The sequence below is a fragment of the Aphelocoma coerulescens genome, chromosome 8, assembly GCF_041296385.1.
Source record: "Aphelocoma coerulescens isolate FSJ_1873_10779 chromosome 8, UR_Acoe_1.0, whole genome shotgun sequence".
Lineage (NCBI taxonomy): Eukaryota > Metazoa > Chordata > Aves > Passeriformes > Corvidae > Aphelocoma > Aphelocoma coerulescens.
The window spans coordinates 32,309,301-32,329,862 of record NC_091022.1 but is presented as its reverse complement, the minus strand read 5'-3'; the positions used below and the strand labels follow the sequence as shown (position 1 = coordinate 32,329,862).

The 20,562-nt window shown below is 45.8% G+C and overlaps 1 protein-coding gene across 3 annotated transcripts in view; it reads left to right on the top strand.

Annotated features, from left to right (window-relative positions):
- LRRC7 (leucine rich repeat containing 7) overlaps nucleotides 1-20,562 on the top strand; it is a 165,337-nt gene that overhangs the window by 120,948 nt on the left and 23,827 nt on the right. For all 3 annotated transcript variants that reach the window (XM_069023689.1, XM_069023692.1, XM_069023690.1), the window contains 6 exons: nucleotides 6,325-6,388; nucleotides 10,110-10,184; nucleotides 10,664-10,808; nucleotides 11,690-11,762; nucleotides 15,614-15,743; nucleotides 16,134-16,249. In XM_069023689.1, the coding sequence (XP_068879790.1) occupies nucleotides 6,325-6,388; nucleotides 10,110-10,184; nucleotides 10,664-10,808; nucleotides 11,690-11,762; nucleotides 15,614-15,743; nucleotides 16,134-16,249 (603 nt within the window). The remainder of the gene's footprint in view (nucleotides 1-6,324; nucleotides 6,389-10,109; nucleotides 10,185-10,663; nucleotides 10,809-11,689; nucleotides 11,763-15,613; nucleotides 15,744-16,133; nucleotides 16,250-20,562) is intronic.

The following is a 20,562-nucleotide window of genomic DNA, read 5'->3' as shown; positions in this document are numbered from 1 at the left end:
AGGTCAGATTTGCAAATTTGCAGTTTCTAACTCTGTGGAGTCGCAATTTTTGTGCCCTTCTGTAGCCAAGACTTTGCTCCAAAGGAAGAAATGAAGTGAATGATCCAGAAATTCCAGGAAGACATTCTGACATTACAAATGTCCCAATCCTTTACCTCCCTTCTGATGGGAATTTGCTGGATAAAAGTGGGTTTTATTTCCAGGAACCTGATCATTGAGTGTCCCCAAGCTTCCCTGAGCCTTACAAACATCGGTGCCGTGAAATGCACGTTCCTCACATCCTCAGCGCTTCCCAAATCCCACTTTAGGAAGTTGCCTGGCAAAAATCACAGGGTTTTTTTTGAAGAGTGTTGAAGTCAGTGGAAGAGACAATTTAAATCAGCTGAGAATCTGTCCGGGGGGCGGCTGAATTTAGGGAGAAGCTTCACTTTCTCCTGCTATTTTTTGAGATGCTGCTCCACTTTCTCCCGAGTTTTTGATAAAGACGGGAAGTGTTTGCCACACTTTGGGTTTATAAACATTTCCAGGGTTCCTGGTGACCTGTTTTCCTCAAATAGCAGCTCTGGCTGACTTTGGGAACTCGCACTCCCCCCCAGCTTTACTACTCTGGCAGCACGTTATTAAAATATTGGCAATATTTGAATCAGCAACTGCTACTACGAGGTTTCCCTTCAGGGTTTTTTAAGCTGAATCCATTTGCTGCTCAGGGAAGAGGCTGGAAAATGTATTCCATTGTTTTGCTTTAGGAAAAAAGGCTTTTCCTATTTTAAAAGGGTGTAAAGCTGTCTGGAAAATTGCCTTAATTGCTCTTCATAGAATCCCAGAATTCCAGACTGGCTTGGGTTGGGAGGGACCTTAAATCCCATCCAGTTCCACGGGCAGGGCCACCTTCCATAGACCAGATGAGCTTCAAGGGCATTTCCACGGAATTCTGGGATCCCACGGTCTCCTTAGGAACTCTGAATTTCAGAGGAAAGCTTGCTGGCCCCAAGTGCTGGGAGGGGAGAACGTTTACAACCGTGGAGAATCACCCAACCTCACACTCCTTTTGTTCCTCATTATCCCAAAATCCTGGGCTCCTCCCAGAACCCGGAGCTGAACACGCTGGAATTCCCTGTGCTAATGGGATTGGGTTTGGTCCCGCTCCACCCCTGCTCTTCTGTCCCAGTTTATGGCACAGGGAAGTGGCTCCCAGGGCCGTTCCCGTTATCCTGGGTTAATCCCAGCCCTGCAGAATCCAAGCACCCTCACGCAGTTCCAGCAGGGGGATGGGGGATCTGTGGGATCACTTCTGGTTTTCACAGCTTGGAGGGAACTCCCAGCTCCTCCTGTACCCGGGCGCTTCGTGTCCCTGCCCCGTGGGAGAGTGGGATTGGCTCGGCCTGGCGCCCTGGGATGGGGTCTCTGGAATCCTGCAGGTTCTCACGGAGTAGGTTCTCATTTAGGGTTTTTTTTCTCTCATTTAGGGTTTTTTTTCTCTCATTTAGTAGGTTCTCAGTAGGTTCTCACTTAGGAGGTCCTCACTGTGTAGGTTCTCATTTAATAGGTTCTTTATCTCATTCAGTGGGTTCTCACTTGGAGGGTTTTTTCTCTCATTTAATAATAGGATTTCCCTCCCATTTAGGAGTTTTCTTCTCTCATTTAGTAGGTTCTATCCCTCACTTAGTAGGTTCTCACTTAGGAGGTTTTTTCCCTTATTTACTAGGTTGTTTCTCTAATTTTGTAGGGTCTCAGTAGGTTCTTTCGCTCAGTGGGTTCTCATTTAGTAGGTTCTTATTTAGTAGGATTTTTCTCTCATTTACAAGGTTCTCAGTAGGTTTTCTCCCATTTACTAGGTTCTCAGTAGGTCATTTCTCTCATTTAGTAGGTTTTTTTCTCATTTAGTAAGTTCTCACTTTGTATTTTTCTCTCAGTAGGTTCACATGTAGTAGTTCTCAATCATTTTCTTTCTCTTCCTTAGTAGGTTCGCATTTGGTAGGATTTTTCTCACATTTAGTAGGATTTTTCTCTCATTTAATAGGATTTTTCTCTCATTTAGTAGGTTTTTCTTCTCCTTTAGTAGGGTTTCCTCTCAACAGGATTTTTCTCTCATTTAGTAGGTTTCTTTTCTCTTACTTAATAGGATTTTTCTTTCATTTACCTCTCATCTAGTGGGTTTTTTCTCTCATTTAATAGGGTTTTTCTCTCGTTTAGTAGGTTTTTCCTCTCCCTGAGTAAGGTGCTGGATTGTGGATGGTTTCCAGCCAAACCCTTGGAATGACATTTTGCCCTGTCACCATCTTAAGCCACACCAAGGAGCTCCTGCAGCTGCTCTGGGCTGGGAATTCCAGCTCGTCCCTCCCAGGGCCATCCTGGGAGCTGTGTTCCTGCAGTGCATCCACCAGAATTCCCTGAAGTCGGGAAGCAGAGAGCCCCAAACCACTGCGGGACCTCCTGCTGCCTTTTCCATGAGCCTGGAAAAATTCCCTGCCCTCTGGAACTTTGTGTTTGTGTCAGCAGGAAAATAAAGATAATTCTGCAAAATTTTATGGCCCTCAACTGCTTTTATTCCTGCACATGGAAAACCAGATTGGTGATTGCTCCTGGATCCTCCTGGATCCTCCTGGATCCTCCTGCCCATAACTCCAGAGGGATGTTTCAGGAGTGACCCGAAATTTTCCAGGTGTTCCTGCCCATTCCCAACCCCTTCTCAAGGAAAATGCAGGTTGCTATTGAGCCCTGGCACTTTTGGTCTCAGATCCATCCCAGCCCAAATTGATTTCCCTGGCTTTCCTTTGGAAGCGACGCTGGGTTTGATCCGTGCTGCCCCCAGGCCACGCTGCAGCAGGAGGAGGAATCAAAAGGACTCTGAAATGAGGAACTAAAACTCCTTTTCTCCTGTTTTTGGGTTCAGCTGATGGAGTCAACTTTGGGTTGCCAGATATTCCTTAATTCCCATCGAACCTGGTTCATCCCTGGGAATTATTCAGCACCTTAAATTAGATCTTCTCCTGTTCTCTGGCAAAATAAATGGGAAAGCAGGGCTAAAAGTGCATTTTCAGTCTCTCTTTACTCTCTGTTCATTTGTTCCATGCAGAATTAGTACAGAAGAGCAGGAAGTGTGAGGAATTCTTTAGGGGTTTGAATAATATATAAACATAAAGGTTTACAAGAATAACGTCTTGCATATCCTGATGAAACTTTGGTTATTTTATTCAATTTTTATTATGGGAAACTTGGGCTGCTTCTCCTCGAGGCGGTGGAGACAGAGATCCCAAGTACTGTTAAATAACCCAATTAATTTGATATTATAATTTGATATTAATTTAATGACTTGGTGGAGTCTCCATCCCTGGAAGTGACCAAAAAACCTTTGGATGTGGCATTTGGGGACATGGATCAGTGGTGACCATGGCTGGACTCAATGATCTCAGAGGGTTTTTCCAACCTTAACAATTCCATGATTTTATTATTGGAGGTATTTTTTCTCAGTGGCCTAAACCAGAGGATTTTCCTGGTTATTTGAATTATTTACAATTTTTAGATAAATGTCTTCTAAATAAGGCAGCAAAGCCAAACCTGCAAGACCATGAGAAGTTAAATTAAGCCAAAAATGTGATTAGCAGGAGTTGTAATTAATACCCCTGGATTCTATCATGTGAGTTGTAATTTATGGAGCGGGGATGGTTTAAAATGTTAATTTTTCACCAAGGATTCCATAGTTTCTCTGCTGGTTTCCATGCCTTTGTAGTCTTTTAAAAATCACATTCCCGTGTTTAAAAATCATTAAAAAATAAAGTCACCTGATTCTGAACCTCATGGGAATTCCGCCCTCACAGCCCAAAACCCCCTGAATGGAGGCAGTCATGAATGGAAGGACAGCTCCAAACGGGATCCCAATAAAGATTTGGGGGGAATCTTCATTTGCCACTTCCATGAGCACATTAATTCTCTGCCATTACATCATTTAAGCAACGAATATTTAACTGAGCATTACTCATAATTGCTCCTTTCCTGATCCACCTCTATACAGTGACCCCACATAAAAACCAGAATGAAGCTTTCCATTAGAGAAATATAAGTCATTACACGAAAGAGATAAAAATATCAGCAGCTAATGGAAAAATCTCATTTTCCACTGGAACGTTGGCAGAGCTGCTTCTTTTGATGGAGCCTCAACTCCCTGAAACTAATCTGCCCCCACATCAATTTTAGTTTCTGGAACTGTTTATTTGACTGTAGAAATGGCACAAAAAATGGTTAAAAGTTGCATTTTAAGCTGACTTTACAGTAGAACAACAAAAGCTGTTAAAGTTGTGCTCAAAAGAATTGGGCATGAAAGACAAAGGTTTTACCAATTTGAGTGTATTTTATCTCTGAAGAGTTTCAGGATTTAATCATTGAAAATCTATAATAGAAATACCTAAAATAGAAAAATATATATCAGCTAATATATAATGTGTATAATAACTAAAATATTAGCTGTAATAGTATGTTGTGATCTATTTCAGTGGGGTTTATTTCCCTGTTTCTGTGGGGTTTATTTCCCTGGTTTTGTGGGGTTTATTTCCCTGTTTCTTTGGGATCTATTTCCCTATTTCCATGGAGTTTATTTTCCCATTTCAGTGAAGTTTACTTCCTAATTCTGTGGGGTTTCTTTCCCTGTTTTTGTGGGGGTTATTTCCATATTTTTGTGGGGGTTATTTCCATATTTCTGTGGGTTTCTTTCCCTGTTTTTGTGGGGGTTATTTCCATATTTCTGTGGGTTTCTTTCCCTGTTTTTGTGGGGGTTATTTCCATATTTCTGTGGGGTTTCTTTCCCTGTTTTTGTGGGGGTTGTTTCCATATTTTTGTGGGGGTTGTTTCCATATTTCTGTGGGGGTTATTTCCATATTTCTGTGGGGTTTCTTTCCCTGTTTTTGTGGGGGTTGTTTCCATATTTCTGTGGGGGTTATTTCCATATTTCTGTGGGTTTCTTTCCCTGTTTTTGTGGGGGTTATTTCCGTATTTCTGTGGGGTTTCTTTCCCTGTTTTTGTGGGGGTTGTTTCCATATTTCTGTGGGGTTTTTTCCCCTGTTTTTGTGGGGGTTGTTTCCATATTTCTGTGGGGTTTCTTTCCCTGTTTTTATGGGGGTTGTTTCCATATTTTTGTGGGGGTTATTTCCATATTTCTGTGGGTTTCTTTCCCTGTTTTTGTGGGGGTTATTTCCATATTTCTGTGGGGTTTCTTTCCCTGTTTTTGTGGGGGTTGTTTCCATATTTCTGTGGGGGTTATTTCCATATTTCTGTGGGTTTCTTTCCCTGTTTTTGTGGGGATTATTTCCATATTTCTCTGGGGTTTCTTTCCCTGTTTTTGTGGGGGTTGTTTCCATATTTCTGTGGGGTTTTTTTCCCCTATTTTTGTGGGGGTTATTTCCATATTTCTGTGGGGTTTCTTTCCCTGTTCCTCCGGAGTTGATTTCCTGGTTCTGTGGGGTTTACTTCCCCATTTTAACGAAGGAAAAGTGGAATTTGCTGGCAGTAAAAACGCAGCAGTGCTCTGAGCACAGCCTGCTTGGGCCGTGACTGAAATGCTGAACCAGGGCTCTGGTTTTCAGCCACAGCATTTCAATAATAATCAGTTTTACCTCTGGTACAAATTGCAGAGATAAAATGGTTGATATTTCAGATCACAGCAATTAAGGCTGTGCTAATTTTTTGATTAGGATCTGATTACCTCAGGAGGCCTCTGAACCTCCTGTTGCCGTTCATGTTAAATGACTTAATTATTTTTATCCTCTCTTTTTCACTGCACCCCCCCAAACCCAGTGTGGTGTTGGGAGCACTTTGGTCTGTCAGGGCTTAAGGAGAAATTCTGCACTTGGGATAAAACCCTGCTCTGGTTTTGCTCATGGAAACAAAGGCAAAAATTGATTTATTAACTTTGAACTTGGTTAAAGCTGAACCTCAAGGCAGGGGCAGCCACGCTGGGGACCTGGCCCAAGAGTCCAAATGCTTTCTAGTGGTTTCTAAAAAATCACAACAAATGCATAAATCTCTATCAAAAAGCCATGTTTTCTGTTACATTTCATTTCAATCATTAATATAACATGGGGCATTTTCCCTGAGCTAATATGCAAAACTCTACCAAGATTTGTTTGTTTTTGTATAAAAATAACTGTTGCTGGCTTTTGAGTTCAAGAACCTCAGTTAATGTCTCAAGGATTGTTTAAATTTGCATCAGCATCAAAATGGTGCAATTCTTTTTTGCCATAACAATATCAATGCAGCTTTCTTTTTATCCCAGCAAAATCTGACATTTTGCAAGTTAAAATCTCATTTTAAGTCTTTCCTAATCTGTTCCAGGTCAATGCACAAACTGACTCAGCTGGAGAGGCTCGATCTGGGCAATAATGAGTTCTCTGAGCTGGTAAGAAATGCTGTTTTTAATGGGAATCCTGTGGGGTTTGGATGCTCTGTCCATGGGGCATTAATGCTTTTACTGGAAAGGCTTTTTTGGATTGTGGCCTTGGGCAAGGGACACATTTCCCTGTCCCATGGAAGGTGTTTTGTACTCCTGAGGGGAATGTTGGTGACCAAATGTGCTTCATCCCCATCAGGATTTTCTCCTCAGCTCAAGGTCGCTGAGGATTCCCCCTCTGAGCAGGTTGTTACTCCTGGGATGCTCCATGGGGGACGGATTGAGGATCTTGGGATGAATTATTGTGTCAATTAGGGACTGATTTCTTAATGTCGTTCATTATATCTTGGAAATAATAGAGACTGCTATCACCAATGATTAGAAATTGCTTTTTATTAGCAAGCTGTGGCTGCCCCTGGATCCCTGGAAGTGTCCAAGGCCAGGCTGGATGGGGCTTGGAGCAGCCTGGGACAGTGGAAGGGGATGGAATGGGATGGGATTTAATGTCCCTCCCAACCCAAACCAGTCTGGGCTTCTGTGATTCCAGCAGAGGTAACTTTGGGACTCCCAAAGGAGTTTCTGTCCCTAACTCATCCCCAAAATCAGAATTAATTTCCCTGAAATTTAAATCTTCTGGGAATTTTCTCTGTTGTCAGCACAGAAGGTAGGAGATGCTGTTGCTGGGGAGTCCTGGAAGACTGGAAGGATCAGAGATTACAGCCCTACAAGGGAATGGTTTTTGTAGCTTTAGTTAAAACTGAGATAATTCCACTTCAAACAAACCCTGAAATGTCACCTGGTGGTAAAAAGCTGTAGCAAAGTCTCTATGTCTGTTTTATGGAGTAACTCCCACCTTGTTCCAGGCTGCTCGTTTATTCCATGCAGGAGAAAAGAGAGGCTTTAACTCAGATTTTTAATTAAAATCTTCAGCGTGGATAAACAGAACAAAATTTTCAGAAGTGCTGCTTGGAATTTTAATTGTAGGAATTAAATCCTTCCCGAGTTCAGAGTGTCTCTTCTGGGGGTGGCTTGGGTTTGTGGTGTTTGAAAAGAACTGGACAATATTCCGTATTTTTCCATGGCAGCAGAGTGATCCCACAAGTGATAGATGAGGAGAGGGGTGGCCCCATCCTGCTGTTAGGGCCAGAATTCCCAAGGTGACTCATTTTTCAGGCAGCTGTTCCGAAAATGTAGGAACTGGAGCCAAATGGGCCAAGAGGCCAAGGAACAGTGGGAATCTGCAGGAATGCCTTAGGAAAAGTAGCACTAGTTTAACTCACACCTGGGAAAAAAGGATTAGAAGGTCCTGTGTTCATGGGTCCTGAAAATCTGATCTGGGTTTCCATAGATTTCTCCTTTTTATTGGAGGAAGATGAGTCAGTGGTGTGGGAGAGCTTCATTTCTTTGGTGTCCAGGGACTGTTGGGGCCCTTCCCTTGGACCTGGAAAAGTCCATGCCCTTCCTGCAGCCAGATGGAGCCACGGGCACAGGGCTGCCATGGCCAAAACGGAATAATTCCATTCATCCACTCTGCTGGGAACAAGATTCCCGAATCCTGGGAGACGTGCACATTCCTGGAATGCAAATTGTGGCTCCCTAAATAGCAGCTGTATCCAAGATGTAATCAAGGAAGGGAAGAGGCAGCTCCTGTCATGGCTCTGCAGGAGCAGTGAATCCCAAGGTTTGGCATCTCCCTGGTTTTGGGGAGTCAAACCTGGCCCTGGGAAGAGGAGGAGCAGCAGCTCTGCCTGGAGCAGGCGAAGGCTGGTCCCAGCAAGGACCAGCTTTGCTAAGTTTGGCTTCTCTCCATCCGGTTCCAGAGGTTCAGGAGTCTGCAGCCAGCAGCAAGGCTTTGGGAGGAATTCAGGGAGGGAGGAGGTAAAGGTGGGGAGAGAAGGAAAAGGAAAGAGGATAAAATAGAATGTAATTTTATCAAAAAGTCATGTGAATCTTCCATTCAGACTCCATCCCAGGAAGCTTTTCTCTATGGAAAGGGTTCCAGACCATGGAACAGGCTCTTGGAGAGGAGGATTAAGGAACATTTGGACAATTCCCTGAGTAATACCCTTTAAGATTTGGTCAGACTGAATTGAACAGGGAGTTGGACTGGGTGGTCAATGTAAAACCCTTCCAGCTGTTCTTGTTCCTGTTCCTATTCCCGTTCCTATTCCCATTCCTGCTCCTGTTCCTATTCCCATTCCTGTTCCTATTCCCATTCCTATTCCTTTTCTGTCCTGTTCCTATTCCCATTCTACTCTGTTCCAATTGTAGCAGCCTAAGTGGAAAATGAAGATATTCCCCAAGCAGACCCAAACCAAAGCATTTCTGACAGACACAAACAAGGTTTTCATGCCACTTTAATACCAACCCATCCACGAGATCTCGTCTGGATCGTGGTGTGCCATCATGTGGAATATTCCATGGTGCTCCATAATAATGGGAAATCCCATCATGCTGGGAAATTATAATCCAAGAAATTCCCCGTCAAAGTGTGCTCTGTACAGGGGCCTTGGAGAAAGGTGTCTGTTAATGAGAGGGATTTAAGAGCAAATTAAAGTTGAGAGGGGAAATTATGATTATCCATAATGACCTCAGCCCGTGAACACTCCAGAGGGATAAAGAGACATTAATCAGCACAGGAACAAATAGTAGCAAATGACCATTAATCAATTTAGCCTGGAAATTAGAAGTGGTTTTAATCACTGAAGGACAGCAGAATTTCAATGGATTTAACAGAGGCAAAATAAATCATCTTTAAAATGTTCACCAATAGTTTTTAATAGGAACTCATTATGTGGAGATGTGGAAAACAAGGAATGAGTTCTCCACCTTATCAGCTTTGTTCTTACCTGACGAGGCATCAGGAGCTCCTCCCACAGTTCCTGGGCAAGTGGAAAATCAGATTTCTTCTGGGAATGGCAGCATTCCAGACCAGACCACACAGACCAGCTCGAGGTCTCTCTTATGGTCTGAAGGTCCATTTGTTCCTGCCTGCATTGGAATCATTCCAGGGCAACTGTACTGCTTCCAAATGCTGGAACCTGATTTGGATCGGAATATCTCATGGAATATTTCATGGCATATTTCATGGCATATTTCATGGCATATTTAATGCCAGGTTCTGTCAGGCTTTGAAAAAAAATCTCTACAACTTGAGAGGGCGAAGGCAAATTCCAGGTCTTGGTTTGCTGTGGAAAGTGTTTGACAGGAAAGAAAAACACTGCTGAGGAAACCTGGGAATATATATTGACCTGGATTTGTAGTTCTGGATTTTCCCAGCTGTAAGGAGTGAGAAGTGATTCCGGGAATTGCCTTTTTCAGCTTCTCTCCCTGATACCCTGAGGTGCTGAAAAGAATGAAAGTTTAAGAAAGGATGAAAGTTTAATTTTGCAGCTCCAGGTTTTATCAGTGCCCATGATCCCTGGTGCATCCTGACTCCCGGGTGTGCCAGCTGCAGATATTAAATCTCCCAAGGATGTGTCCTTTCCACTCATTCCTTCTGCAAAAGCTGCTTGAATTTTACACGTTTTGATGAAGAGCAGCAGTGGTTAAATTACATGAAGGGAATGTTCTCTCCTTGTCCTTGAGCACCTGAAAGGCTGAGGGGGGTCATAAAAAACCAAAGGGAAGTGAAGAGGGAAGCTTTTTTGTTAAGAAAATACTGATTTTTATTTAACTAAAGAAATACTGCTTTATTTAGCTGCCCATAATTATTTGTTCTTCTCCCCAGCCCGAGGTTCTCGAACAAATCCAGAATCTAAAGGAGTTGTGGATGGACAATAATTCCTTGCAAGTGCTACCTGGGGTATGGACATTTATTTTGTGGAATTATTGGGTGGTTTGGTGATTGCCTGGCGGGGAACACCTGCATTTCCTGGGTGGGTGCACAGAGTCATTAATGAATGAATGAATGAACGAATGATTATAAAAGTTATGGGATGGTTCAACACAGAAAAGCTCCACCTGCCTGCTGGGAGGTGGGAATTGGGAATATCCCTTGGATTTGTGTCCAGCTGGAGAAATAGCTGCAGGCCCAGGAATGCCAAATTCCAGCAGATTTAATGAATTTGGAGCATTAATTTGGAACATTAATTAACCAGGGTGGGGGGAGGTTCCTTTTGGTCCTTTGAGGCCGAGCCCACCCCGGCCTTGCCTCGGGAACAGCAACGATCCAGAGGGTGCTGAGATAACTCTGGGTCTGCTGGATTTGTGTGTCTGTCTCTAATTAACGCTCTAATTAACAGCTCTATCTGCTCAAGTAACTCTGTCTCACGTGCTATTAAGTCTATAGGGAAGTTAAAACAGCTCGTGTACCTGGATGTGTCAAAAAACAGGATAGAGACGGTCGACCTGGACATCTCGGGCTGTGAGGGGCTGGAGGATCTCCTCCTCTCTTCCAACATGTTGCAGCAGCTGCCAGATTCCATAGGTGAGGGAAGCTCGGGGATTCCTCTCAATTTTATATATATATTTATTTAATATATTTTTTTTAATTATTAGGATTATTTTTTGGGATTCTGGGATTTTATAACCGTGGAGCAAGAAGTGCCATTAAACGCCAAAGGGGGCAGAAAATGGTGTCTGGGAACTCCTGTTTTGTAAAGTCAGGAGCAGAATTCCATGCTCAGAGGGAATTGATCTACCTGGCTTGCTGTTTTAAGGAAAAGAAGCCAAGAAGGACAGAATTGATTTGGTTTAAATGTAAAAATCAGTCTGAGAGTGATGAGGGGAACAACGGGAAGCTCTGGCAGGAATCTGCTGCTCATTCACAGCGGAAAAAGGAAATAAAAAGGAAGTTATTCAAACTATTACTTTTCTTTTCTTTTTTTTTTTTTTTTTTTACTGTTTTACATGCCTGGAATTTCTGGATTATTTGGGATCTATGGAAGCTCTGGGAGCCAGGTGGCTCTAGGCACATCCCTCTGTCCATTTCCTTTCAATCCCAATCCATTATATTTGCTTTTCCCTTTCCCCTTGAACATGGAACTGTAGAATTCCTCCATTTGAAATCAATTTACTCCAATTCCAACATGGATTGCTAGTTAACAATGCTAATTATTGACGCTCTTACTGGGTGTCTTCTCCTCCCATTTTCCATCTTGGTCTTCTATGTCTCCCCATCAATCCCAGGAGTTTTGTTCCCTGGATTTCTGCCCAGATTGATTTCTAGAGGGCATTTAGCAGGAAAAAATCCATCTGGAACAATACTTCCTAAAATCCAGAGTGGAGCTGTTCGGGGTTACAAATCGTTGCTTGTGGGATCCCAGGAAATATCCACGGGAGCTGTTCATCCATAATTTCTTCCTGCAGGATTGTTGAAGAGACTGACAACTCTGAAGGTGGATGACAACCAGCTCACAATCCTGCCCAACGCCATTGGAAAGTGAGTCCAAGTTTATCATTTTTAATTAAAATACATTTTCTCTTCTGCTCAATGAGTGTGGGTTTTCAAATGTAAAATAAAACAAATACACTGAATTATGAAATCATTTCCAACGCCCAGGTTGTGAAATTTAAATTTGGAGCACCACTTTTAATCCTGGGGATTTCTCAGTGCCAGGGTGAGAAGGTAAAATATATCCAATTTTCCAAGAGGAGAAACAAAAGATTTCGGTGTGAATCAGTTGGGGGGAGCAGAGCAGCAAAAGTAGAAGTATTTGGGGGGAAATCCATGTGTTCCCATGGCAAGGGCCAGGGCTTGGAGCTGGGAAGGATCTGGCTGTGGCCTCACAGGGATGGAGGGTTCCTAAAATATGACAGAAACCTCCGTGGGAAAGCCGGAAGGATTCCAGGAGCTGGGATCACGGGAAGCACTCGGGACGCTCTGCAGCCCTCTGGTGTCGGGTCTCACACGGCTCTGCCTCCTTCTGCTGAGGGTCTGCAGCTTGGTGGCACCCCAGGACCTCAAAAAGGATCCCATTCCACCCCTGCCAGGGCAGGGACGCCTCCCACTATCCCGGGCTGCTCCAAGCCCTGGCCCTGGCCTGTCTCAATAAGAACTGAGTTGTTGTGGTGCCATTTGGGAAAAATAATCCATATTTGTGACCTGTTCAGCTGCAGCCCCTAAAAGCCCAGGCTGGCTCATCCTTGGGGTGTTTATGGGACATTCATGGGGAGCATTAAAAGCTGGCGATGGGTATCGCTGAAGGACAAATCTTTGCTCCCCAAATCTCTGTGGAGCAGTAAATTCTCATCCAAGTGAAAGCTCCAAAGGCTCCAAGCTCTCCTGGATGCTGCAAAAAGATGGATTTCATATCCAGCTTCAGCAATTTTGGGAGTCAAGTTCTAAAACCTTTTAAAACTTTTTTATTTATTGAATTGCTCCAATTGAGGGGAAATCCTGTTTTTAACCCAACATCTGTTCTGTGTTTGTTGTGGAGCCCTAATTACATTTCCAAAGGCCCAGGCACAGCTCCGAGGTGGAACTGCAGAGCAGGTGGGATCACCTGGGATCTCCTCGCTGTGCTGGAGCCCCTGGCTGTGCTTTTCCAGTGAGAAATTCCCTCTCCTCTAACGAGGGCAGAGTCTCCCACATCAGAATGAACTTGGCTCTCTGACTCATCCCTTTGGATGGATTCCTGCTGGGGCTCTTTCTCCTAAATCCTGGTGGTGGAACCCCCCCAGAGCCCGTTACTGTCACACAGGGCTTGGCAGAGTGCAGGAGGAAAAATTCCCTCTGGGATTTCTCCATGAGAGCACTTCAGTGCTGACTCCATGCTCTGGTGGGGAGTTCCACCCTCATTTTTTGGGATTTCTGTTCAAAAGGACAAGTCCATGGTAGCTCTGAGAGTGCACAATAGGCCCAGCTTAATCAAACATCCCACCCAAAATCAGGGATTCCCATTAATTCACTGATGGAGACAAAGGCTGGGGATGTTCCCTGTGGGATCTGGGTGGGTGGGAAAGTGCCAGGGGAATTCAGGACCCACAGCTGGACCTGGGGCAGTGTTTGGAGCTGGGGGGTGTTTGGGGCATGGGGCCAGTCTGTGCCAGGCACTGCAAAGGCCGGAGTAGATTTGTATTCCCAGGTTTTAGCAGGATCTGGAGTGATGGAACCAGGGGGAATGGCTTTGAACTGGAAGGGAAAGGGCAGGAAGGGCACAGGTGAAGCTGTGACTGCCCCATCCCTGGAAGTGTCCAAGGCTTGGAGCACCCTGGGATAGTGGGAGGTGTCCCTGCCCATGGCACTGGATGGGCTTTAGGGTCCCTCCCAACTCAAACCAGTCTGGGATTCTGGGATTCTTTGGTCTGAAAAATTCCCTTTGCCTGATGCTGGATGAACAGTGCCTGGAGGTGACTCCTGGGATCTGGGCTGCTTTGGCCATTCCCTGGGTGCTGTGGCTCTAGGAAATGCAGCTTGGATCTTGGATGAGTTGGAATTACTCTTCCTACTCCATGAATCTCCCTGCTCATCTCTCTAAGAATATTCCTCATTTTCCTTGGGCCATGAACTGCCACGTTCCAGTGGGTGCCCAAGTGACCAGCAGCTGGTTTGTGTCTGCCTTGCCTTGAGCCTGTCGGGAAAGATGGGAATTTCTCCCAGCAGCACATGAACGATATTTTACCTGAATTAGCACTGCCAGGATGATGGCTGCTCCTGCCAGCTTCCCCTCGTGCCCGATCCGTGATCCGTGAGGGATGGAAAACCCTTTCTGAAGTGCAGCTCTTCCACCACAGGGGCTACAGGGGGGAAATACAGCTTCCCAGGGATTTTGGTGTTTTTATTGTGCCATCTCCCGATGGCAGCGGCCAGGAAAACAGGCGGGAAGGGCTGTGCCAGGCATCACCTTCCCAATAAAATTCCGGTCTGATAAAGTCATCCTTCACTGCCAGGGAAAGGTCCATGGATGCAGCTCGGAGCGTCAGATCTCCTGCTGGATTGGGAAGGTGGCAGCTCTCAATTAAGCTTATCTCCTTTCTGGGTGTGTTATCAGCAGGAAAAGGGGGAATTGCTCATCCTGCAGTTTACCAGGATTCCCATCGGGCTTCCCTCTGCTCCCGTGAAGCAGGGAAACAACTGAGCCTCTGCCTTCCCTGACATCCTTCTGTGTGTGGCTGGGATGAGTTGTGCTGCCTGCAGAGCCTGGTTTAAAGGAAAGCTGGAACAGAACCTGGCAGAGCCTTTGGATGTGTTCCAAGGAACCCTCTCCCTGATCCCTTTGGCTTCCCAGCCTGCTGGAGTGCAGCAATTTGAGGGAAGTTCTGAGGATTCCCTGGGAGGAACAGCAGTCCCTGGTTTCATGGGGCGTCACATCTGAAGGCTGAAATATCTTTTTAATTAAGAAACTGGAATAAAGGCACATTAGATACAGAGTGAGGGGCCAACCCTGCAGCTGAGACTCCTGTGAATCCTACAGAGCAAGGTCTGTGGGAGGTGTTGTCAGAGCTAAACTTCTTATCAGATCCACCAAAATATTGGGGAAAAAAACCAGAGAATCCTCTGACAAGTCCCTAAGGCACTGGACAGGGAGATGGGAAATTTTAGGAAGAAATAATTGCTTGTCATTTGACCTTGCTATTGATTAAAGTACTTGAGAGTAAGAGGTAGAGTGTGAGGAGCAAAGGGGGCCGAGGAGCTGGGTGGTGGCACCTGTGGTGGTCACACAACTTTCACTTGAAGAATTTTAATTTGCAGTCTCACTTTAGAAGAGAGTCAGGAAATATTTCTTCAGAATATTTTGGAATATGTCTATAGCCTCCATATGTACTATGTATATATTTGTATATCTCGCTCTATAACGGGTTTTACATCCATATATTCCCGCTGGGAAGTGTTACTTGGATTACCAAAGGCCACATTCTTGGTTCCAAATGAGTTGCCCTGATCTCTGTCTGAAGTGCTTGGAATTCTTCCTCATGTTCTTAAATATCCTCAATATCCCAGAAAATCTGAGTGATAACGTGGGCAAACCGAGTGGCCTTCAAGTGGGTTCCAAAAATCCTGTTCTTACAGATTTCTGCCAGGGAAATCATGGAAATCATTGAATGATTTGGGTTGGGAGGGACCTCAAAGCCCATCCAGTGGGCAGGGCCACCTCCCGCTGTCCCAGGCTGCTCCAACCCCATCCAGCCTGGCCTGGCACACTTCCAGGGATCCATGAGGAACCACAGCAGCTCCGCCCTGCACGTTCCCTCTCAGGGCTGGCGCCTGCAGCTGGTGAGGCTTTGGAGCCCGCAGAGGTTTGGGGTTGTTAATGGGATGATCCAGTCCCTAACGAGGGTTTCCCGTTCCAGCTTGTCCTTGCTGGAGGAATTCGACTGCAGCTGCAACGAGCTGGAGTCGCTGCCCTCCACCATCGGGTACCTGCACAACCTGCGCACCCTGGCCGTGGACGAGAACTTCCTCCCGGAGCTGCCCAGAGAGGTGAGCAGCGGATTCCATGGATGAATCCCAGGCTGGAATGGCCTGTGGGAGCCAGGACTCCATCAGACACATTATGTGGGCAGGCAGTTCCTTGGGCAATTGCGTTGTCTTGATGTGCAAGAGCGGATATTCCTGCTGTGCTCAGTGGTAAAAAACGGAGCAGTAAATCCATGGAAAGCTGGGAATATCCCGGTGAGGAGCAGCGGGGGGAACCCCAGGCATTCCCTGAGGTTGCTGCCAACAGGAAAATGTCATTTTCTGATTGACTCCTGGATTTTCTGCCTTTTGTGCCTTTCAGTAAAACCCACTTTAGCACCTCCTGACATGAAAAGTGACAATAAACACTCCCAAACTTGGGATTCCATCATTTTGGCTTTTGCATTCCCACAGATTGGGAGCTGTAAGAACGTGACTGTGATGTCCCTGCGCTCCAACAAACTGGAATTTCTTCCTGATGAGATTGGCCAGATGCAGAAGCTGAGGGTGTTAAATCTGAGTGATAACAGGTACAGTTCACAGCTTTTTTTTTTTTTTTTTTAGCCAATTTAAGAATTCATTTTTTTAAATTTAAGCTTTTCCTTTGAGGTCTTTGTAAAGATACATTTCTCTAAAATATACTTTAAAATAAAAAATTACCTTTAGAATTCTAGTTTAAAAATAATATAATTATCCTTTAGTTCATTTAAACTGTAAGGAAAGAATCTTGATTGTTTTTTCTTAATCTTTATGGTTTGTTGGTTTCTTTATCTTTATGGTATGTTGTTTGACATCCAAAGGAAAACTTCAGGAAAACTGAGTAAGGCCAAAATCTGGACCTTGGTGTGTTTTAATAGCTTAAACCCCATTTCCTTCTTTCATCTCCTGCTGTTTCCATCCAAAAAATGAGATATTTGGTTTTCACATTGTCTGTAGCTTTGCAATAATTAATGATTAAAAAGCTGATACCCAGGAAATCAGAAAACAGGAATTTGTTGTCCTGCATCTACTGAAATCCAAGGAACATTTTTCATTTCCTTCCTTTTTTTTTTTTTTTTTTTGTGAAACCCCAGATTCCTCTGTCCTTATGCACAGGCCTGTGCTTAGATAAGAAACAAATGCTTAAAATGAGCCTTTCTTGATCCCTGTCCTGTGCTGCCACAGGCACGTGGAAAGACTGAATTTCCCTGGGATTGGTCCATGTGGATGTGCCAGGAATGTGGGAATTTGCAGTAGGACCACAGGTCTGCTGGGCAGTGCAAGATGTGGGGGGTGAATTCCATTTCCTCTCCAGGAATTTCCGACCACACCCAGGAAAAATTAGGGAAGGGCTTTCCAGCCCTGTGGCAGCAGTTTCATCGCTGAGATTCAGGTTGGACATAAATGATAAATTATGGAAAGCCATGGAAAACCCCCTGGAATACTCTTTGAAATTCCTTAATTCGGTTCCATTCTGCGTTGCAATTGTGTGGCATAAATTCCATCCTGTGTGGGCCTGTCCCAAATCCAGTGGATTTCCAGGTGGATATTCCCAAGGCTGGTCCCTTCTCTGCCCTGTGGGGACACACAGGAGGGCTCAGGAGTGGGGGGGCAGAGGACAGTGCTGATCCAGGATGTCCTGGGAGTTCAGGAATGCAGGGAGCCTTCCCTGGCACGTTAAACCACCCTGAGCAGGGTCACTGCCCCCTTTTCCAGCCTGGAATTGTGCCAGAAGTTTGAGCTGAGGAAGCAGGAAACTGTTGGGGGGCATTTGGGGTTTTTTCCCCATTTTTTCCCCAGTGATTTTCCACCAGGTCAGCTGCTGATTCCAGGGCCATCCCCAGTGTGCAGGGACAGACTGGGATGCTGGGGTGGGACAGGGGAGGCAGCTCAGGGGTCGGGGCAGGCAGGGCTTCCCAGCCTTCCTGGATTCCAGAAAAATTCCAGCTCCCTGCCCCTCCTCCCTTCTCCCCAGCTATGAGAGGATTGGGATTTCCACTGGGGGGGGATGGGATTGTGGGACCAGCATCCCAGTGATGTGGGGTGGGATGTGCTGTTCCTTGGGGTGGGATGTGGTGCCATAAATTTAGTACTAGTTTCATGATTCAAAACACCAATTAAAAGCACTGTACATGGCAGCTGTGCCCTTCCCACTCCCCCTCAGTGGTGTCTGGTGACCCAGATCCCAGACCTTCAACCCTTAAACCCGGTGGAATTGTCTCTAAACCTGGTGGAATCGTCTCCTGTACTCTTCTGGAGTGGTTTGGGAAGTGAACCTTTCCAAGCTGTTCCTCTCTCATTGCCCTCAGCTCTGGCTGAGTTCGAACGTTGCCCTGCTGAGATGTTGGGATAATTCTTTTGCCATGGAACTTCCCACCTTAATGAGACTAAAAAGTCCCCACATTCTACTCCAAAGAGTCTGGATTAAGTTCAGACACCCTCTTATGTTGGATTTTCAGTGATTTTTTTACTTTTCTGTGGTCCCGGTTTCTTCACCACCATTCAGGCAATTCCTGCTGTTCCTTTGGATGAGTTCATGCCAAAGAAGAGCCAAAGAGAGCCGGGGCTCCACTTCCTGCTGGAACATTCCCATGTTCCCACAGCAGCTTTGGCCCTCTGCTCTTCCCTGGATCTGGCAGAGGAGGGAGATCCCAGGAGCTCTTTCCCTGGGTGCCCCTCCCAGCCCTTGGGAGAAGGGACACATTTTGCTCAGGGCAATCCGTGTTTGAGCCCCTCTCTGGTGCATTTTGGATCTCTGGGCTCAGCCACTCCAGACCTTCACTCTGTTCCATGTCTTCTCCTCATCCCTGGATGTTGGGACTTGCTGATCTTACCTGGCCAGAAGCCCTTCGAATTTCAGGACTTCCTTCAAACATCCATGTTGGAATTCCACTCAACCCAGGGCAACTCCAGCTTTCCTTCCCTGTGCCATGCCCCTAAAACTGTATCCAACCTTCTCATCTCCACACCTGGGAGTCCTCTCTCCCTTTATCTTCCCAGCTCCAAACCTTTCCAGAGGGAATGCAGGATTCTCTTGACTCTGCCCAGCAGAGCCAGCAGAGGTTGGATCCTGGATCCTGGACCGTGGATGAGGCGGGGTCTCCCTGGGGCTGGAGCTGCCCAGCCCGGTCAGTCCGGGAGCTCTGGCTCCCATGGGATCCATCCTGCCCCCGCTGGCTCTGGAGTGCCACGAGGTGGCTGTGCTGAGGTGTTTGTGCAGGTGCAGCTCTGTGGAAGCTCTGGGAGCTCCAGCTCATCCCAAATTTCTCCCAGGGGTGGCCTCAGGCGCTCATGGGAGTCTGGAAATCCCGAATTCCTTACCAGTAACCGGTGTCCCTGTCCATGGGTAGCCACAAACACCTTGTCTCCCATCTGCTTCTCCTCTCTCCTCAGAGTCCTTCCAGGTCTGAGCCCTGTGATTGAGAGGTAGAATTGTTAGAAAGTTCATTTGGGCTACACCTCCCTCAGAGCCTCGGTTACTGGTAAGTGACCTTTCTTTTAGTTCCAGATTGTTCTTAAAGGACTGAGTGAATTCCCCCTTCCTGTTCTTAAAGGGCTTAGAGAGAACCCCCTCTTTCTGTTCCTGAAAGGGCTGAGAGAGAACCCCTCTTCCTCTTCCTAAAAGAGCCAAGAGAACCCCCTCTTTTTGTTCTTAAAGGGCTGAGAGAAACCCCTTTTTCTGTTCCTAAAAGGGCTGAGAGAATCCCTCTTGCTATTCCTAAAAGGGCTGAGAGGATCCCCTTTCCTGTTCCTAAAAGGGCTGAGAGAATCCCTCTTTCTATTCCTAAAGGGGCTGAGAGAAACCCCTTTCCTGTTCCTAAAAGGGCTGAGAGAATCCCTCTTTCTGTTCCTAAAAGGGCTGAGAGAGAAACCCCTTTCCTGTTCCTAAAGGGGCTGAGAGAGAATCCCCTCTTTCTGTTCCTAAAAGGGCTGGGAGAATCCCTCTTTCTGTTCCTAAAAGGGCTGATAGAGTCCCCTTCCCGTCTGTGCATCCAGGGTCACAACTTGTCCCTCCCACAGAAGCCCAAAAAGCTCCTCAGACCTCCCCACCCATCCCCACCCATTCTGCTCCCTGCGTCCCTCCCTTCTCCTGCTCAGGAATTGGGATTTCACCGCACCCCACGGCCCCTTCCCAGGCAGGGAGCTGCTCCTGGATCCCTGCCGTGGTTTGGAGCGTGGTGTGGGGCTGCTTCCCACGGATCCTGATCTTCCAAACCCTCACACCCCCCCTTTGTGTGGATTTCCCCTTGGAGAACTGGCAGCAAGGACAACTCTCGGGGCTTTGTCTGGTGACTCCCCTTGGGGTCGTTCACTTCCAGCACTGGATTTGTCCTGCTTGGGTCTTTGTTTGAAAATTCTCTCTGAATGTCACCAAAGTGTGGATTGATGGATCCAGGGATATTCCCCAGGTGTTTGGGAAGCTCTTTGTACTCCAGTTAATCGTCAGGGGAAACTCTTCCCACACCCTGAGCCTGAATCTTAGGGCACGACAACCCCAGAATTTGGTACCTGTGAAAATCCCAGTGGGTTATTTTACAGAAATGTGAGAAAAACTATTATTATCAAGAAAAAAAAGTTTCAATTCTGTGTGTCAGGAGGCTCCCAGTAAAACCAAAGACCACAAAGACCCCTCAAATTCCCACATTTGGTATTCTTCAGATATCACAAACAGTATCAGTGCCATTTTCCTGGCTTTTCTGTAGTTCCATGGGTAATATTCTTATTTTTACACAGTAATATCTTACTCTGGAAGTGTTTAGCCCTTAAGAACATCACAAATGATGTGAAAGACGGGATCTGGGATTAAAAATGGCAGGAATTTCTCTAAACCCCTCATTCCAGCCACTGGCAGTAACTTCTCCAT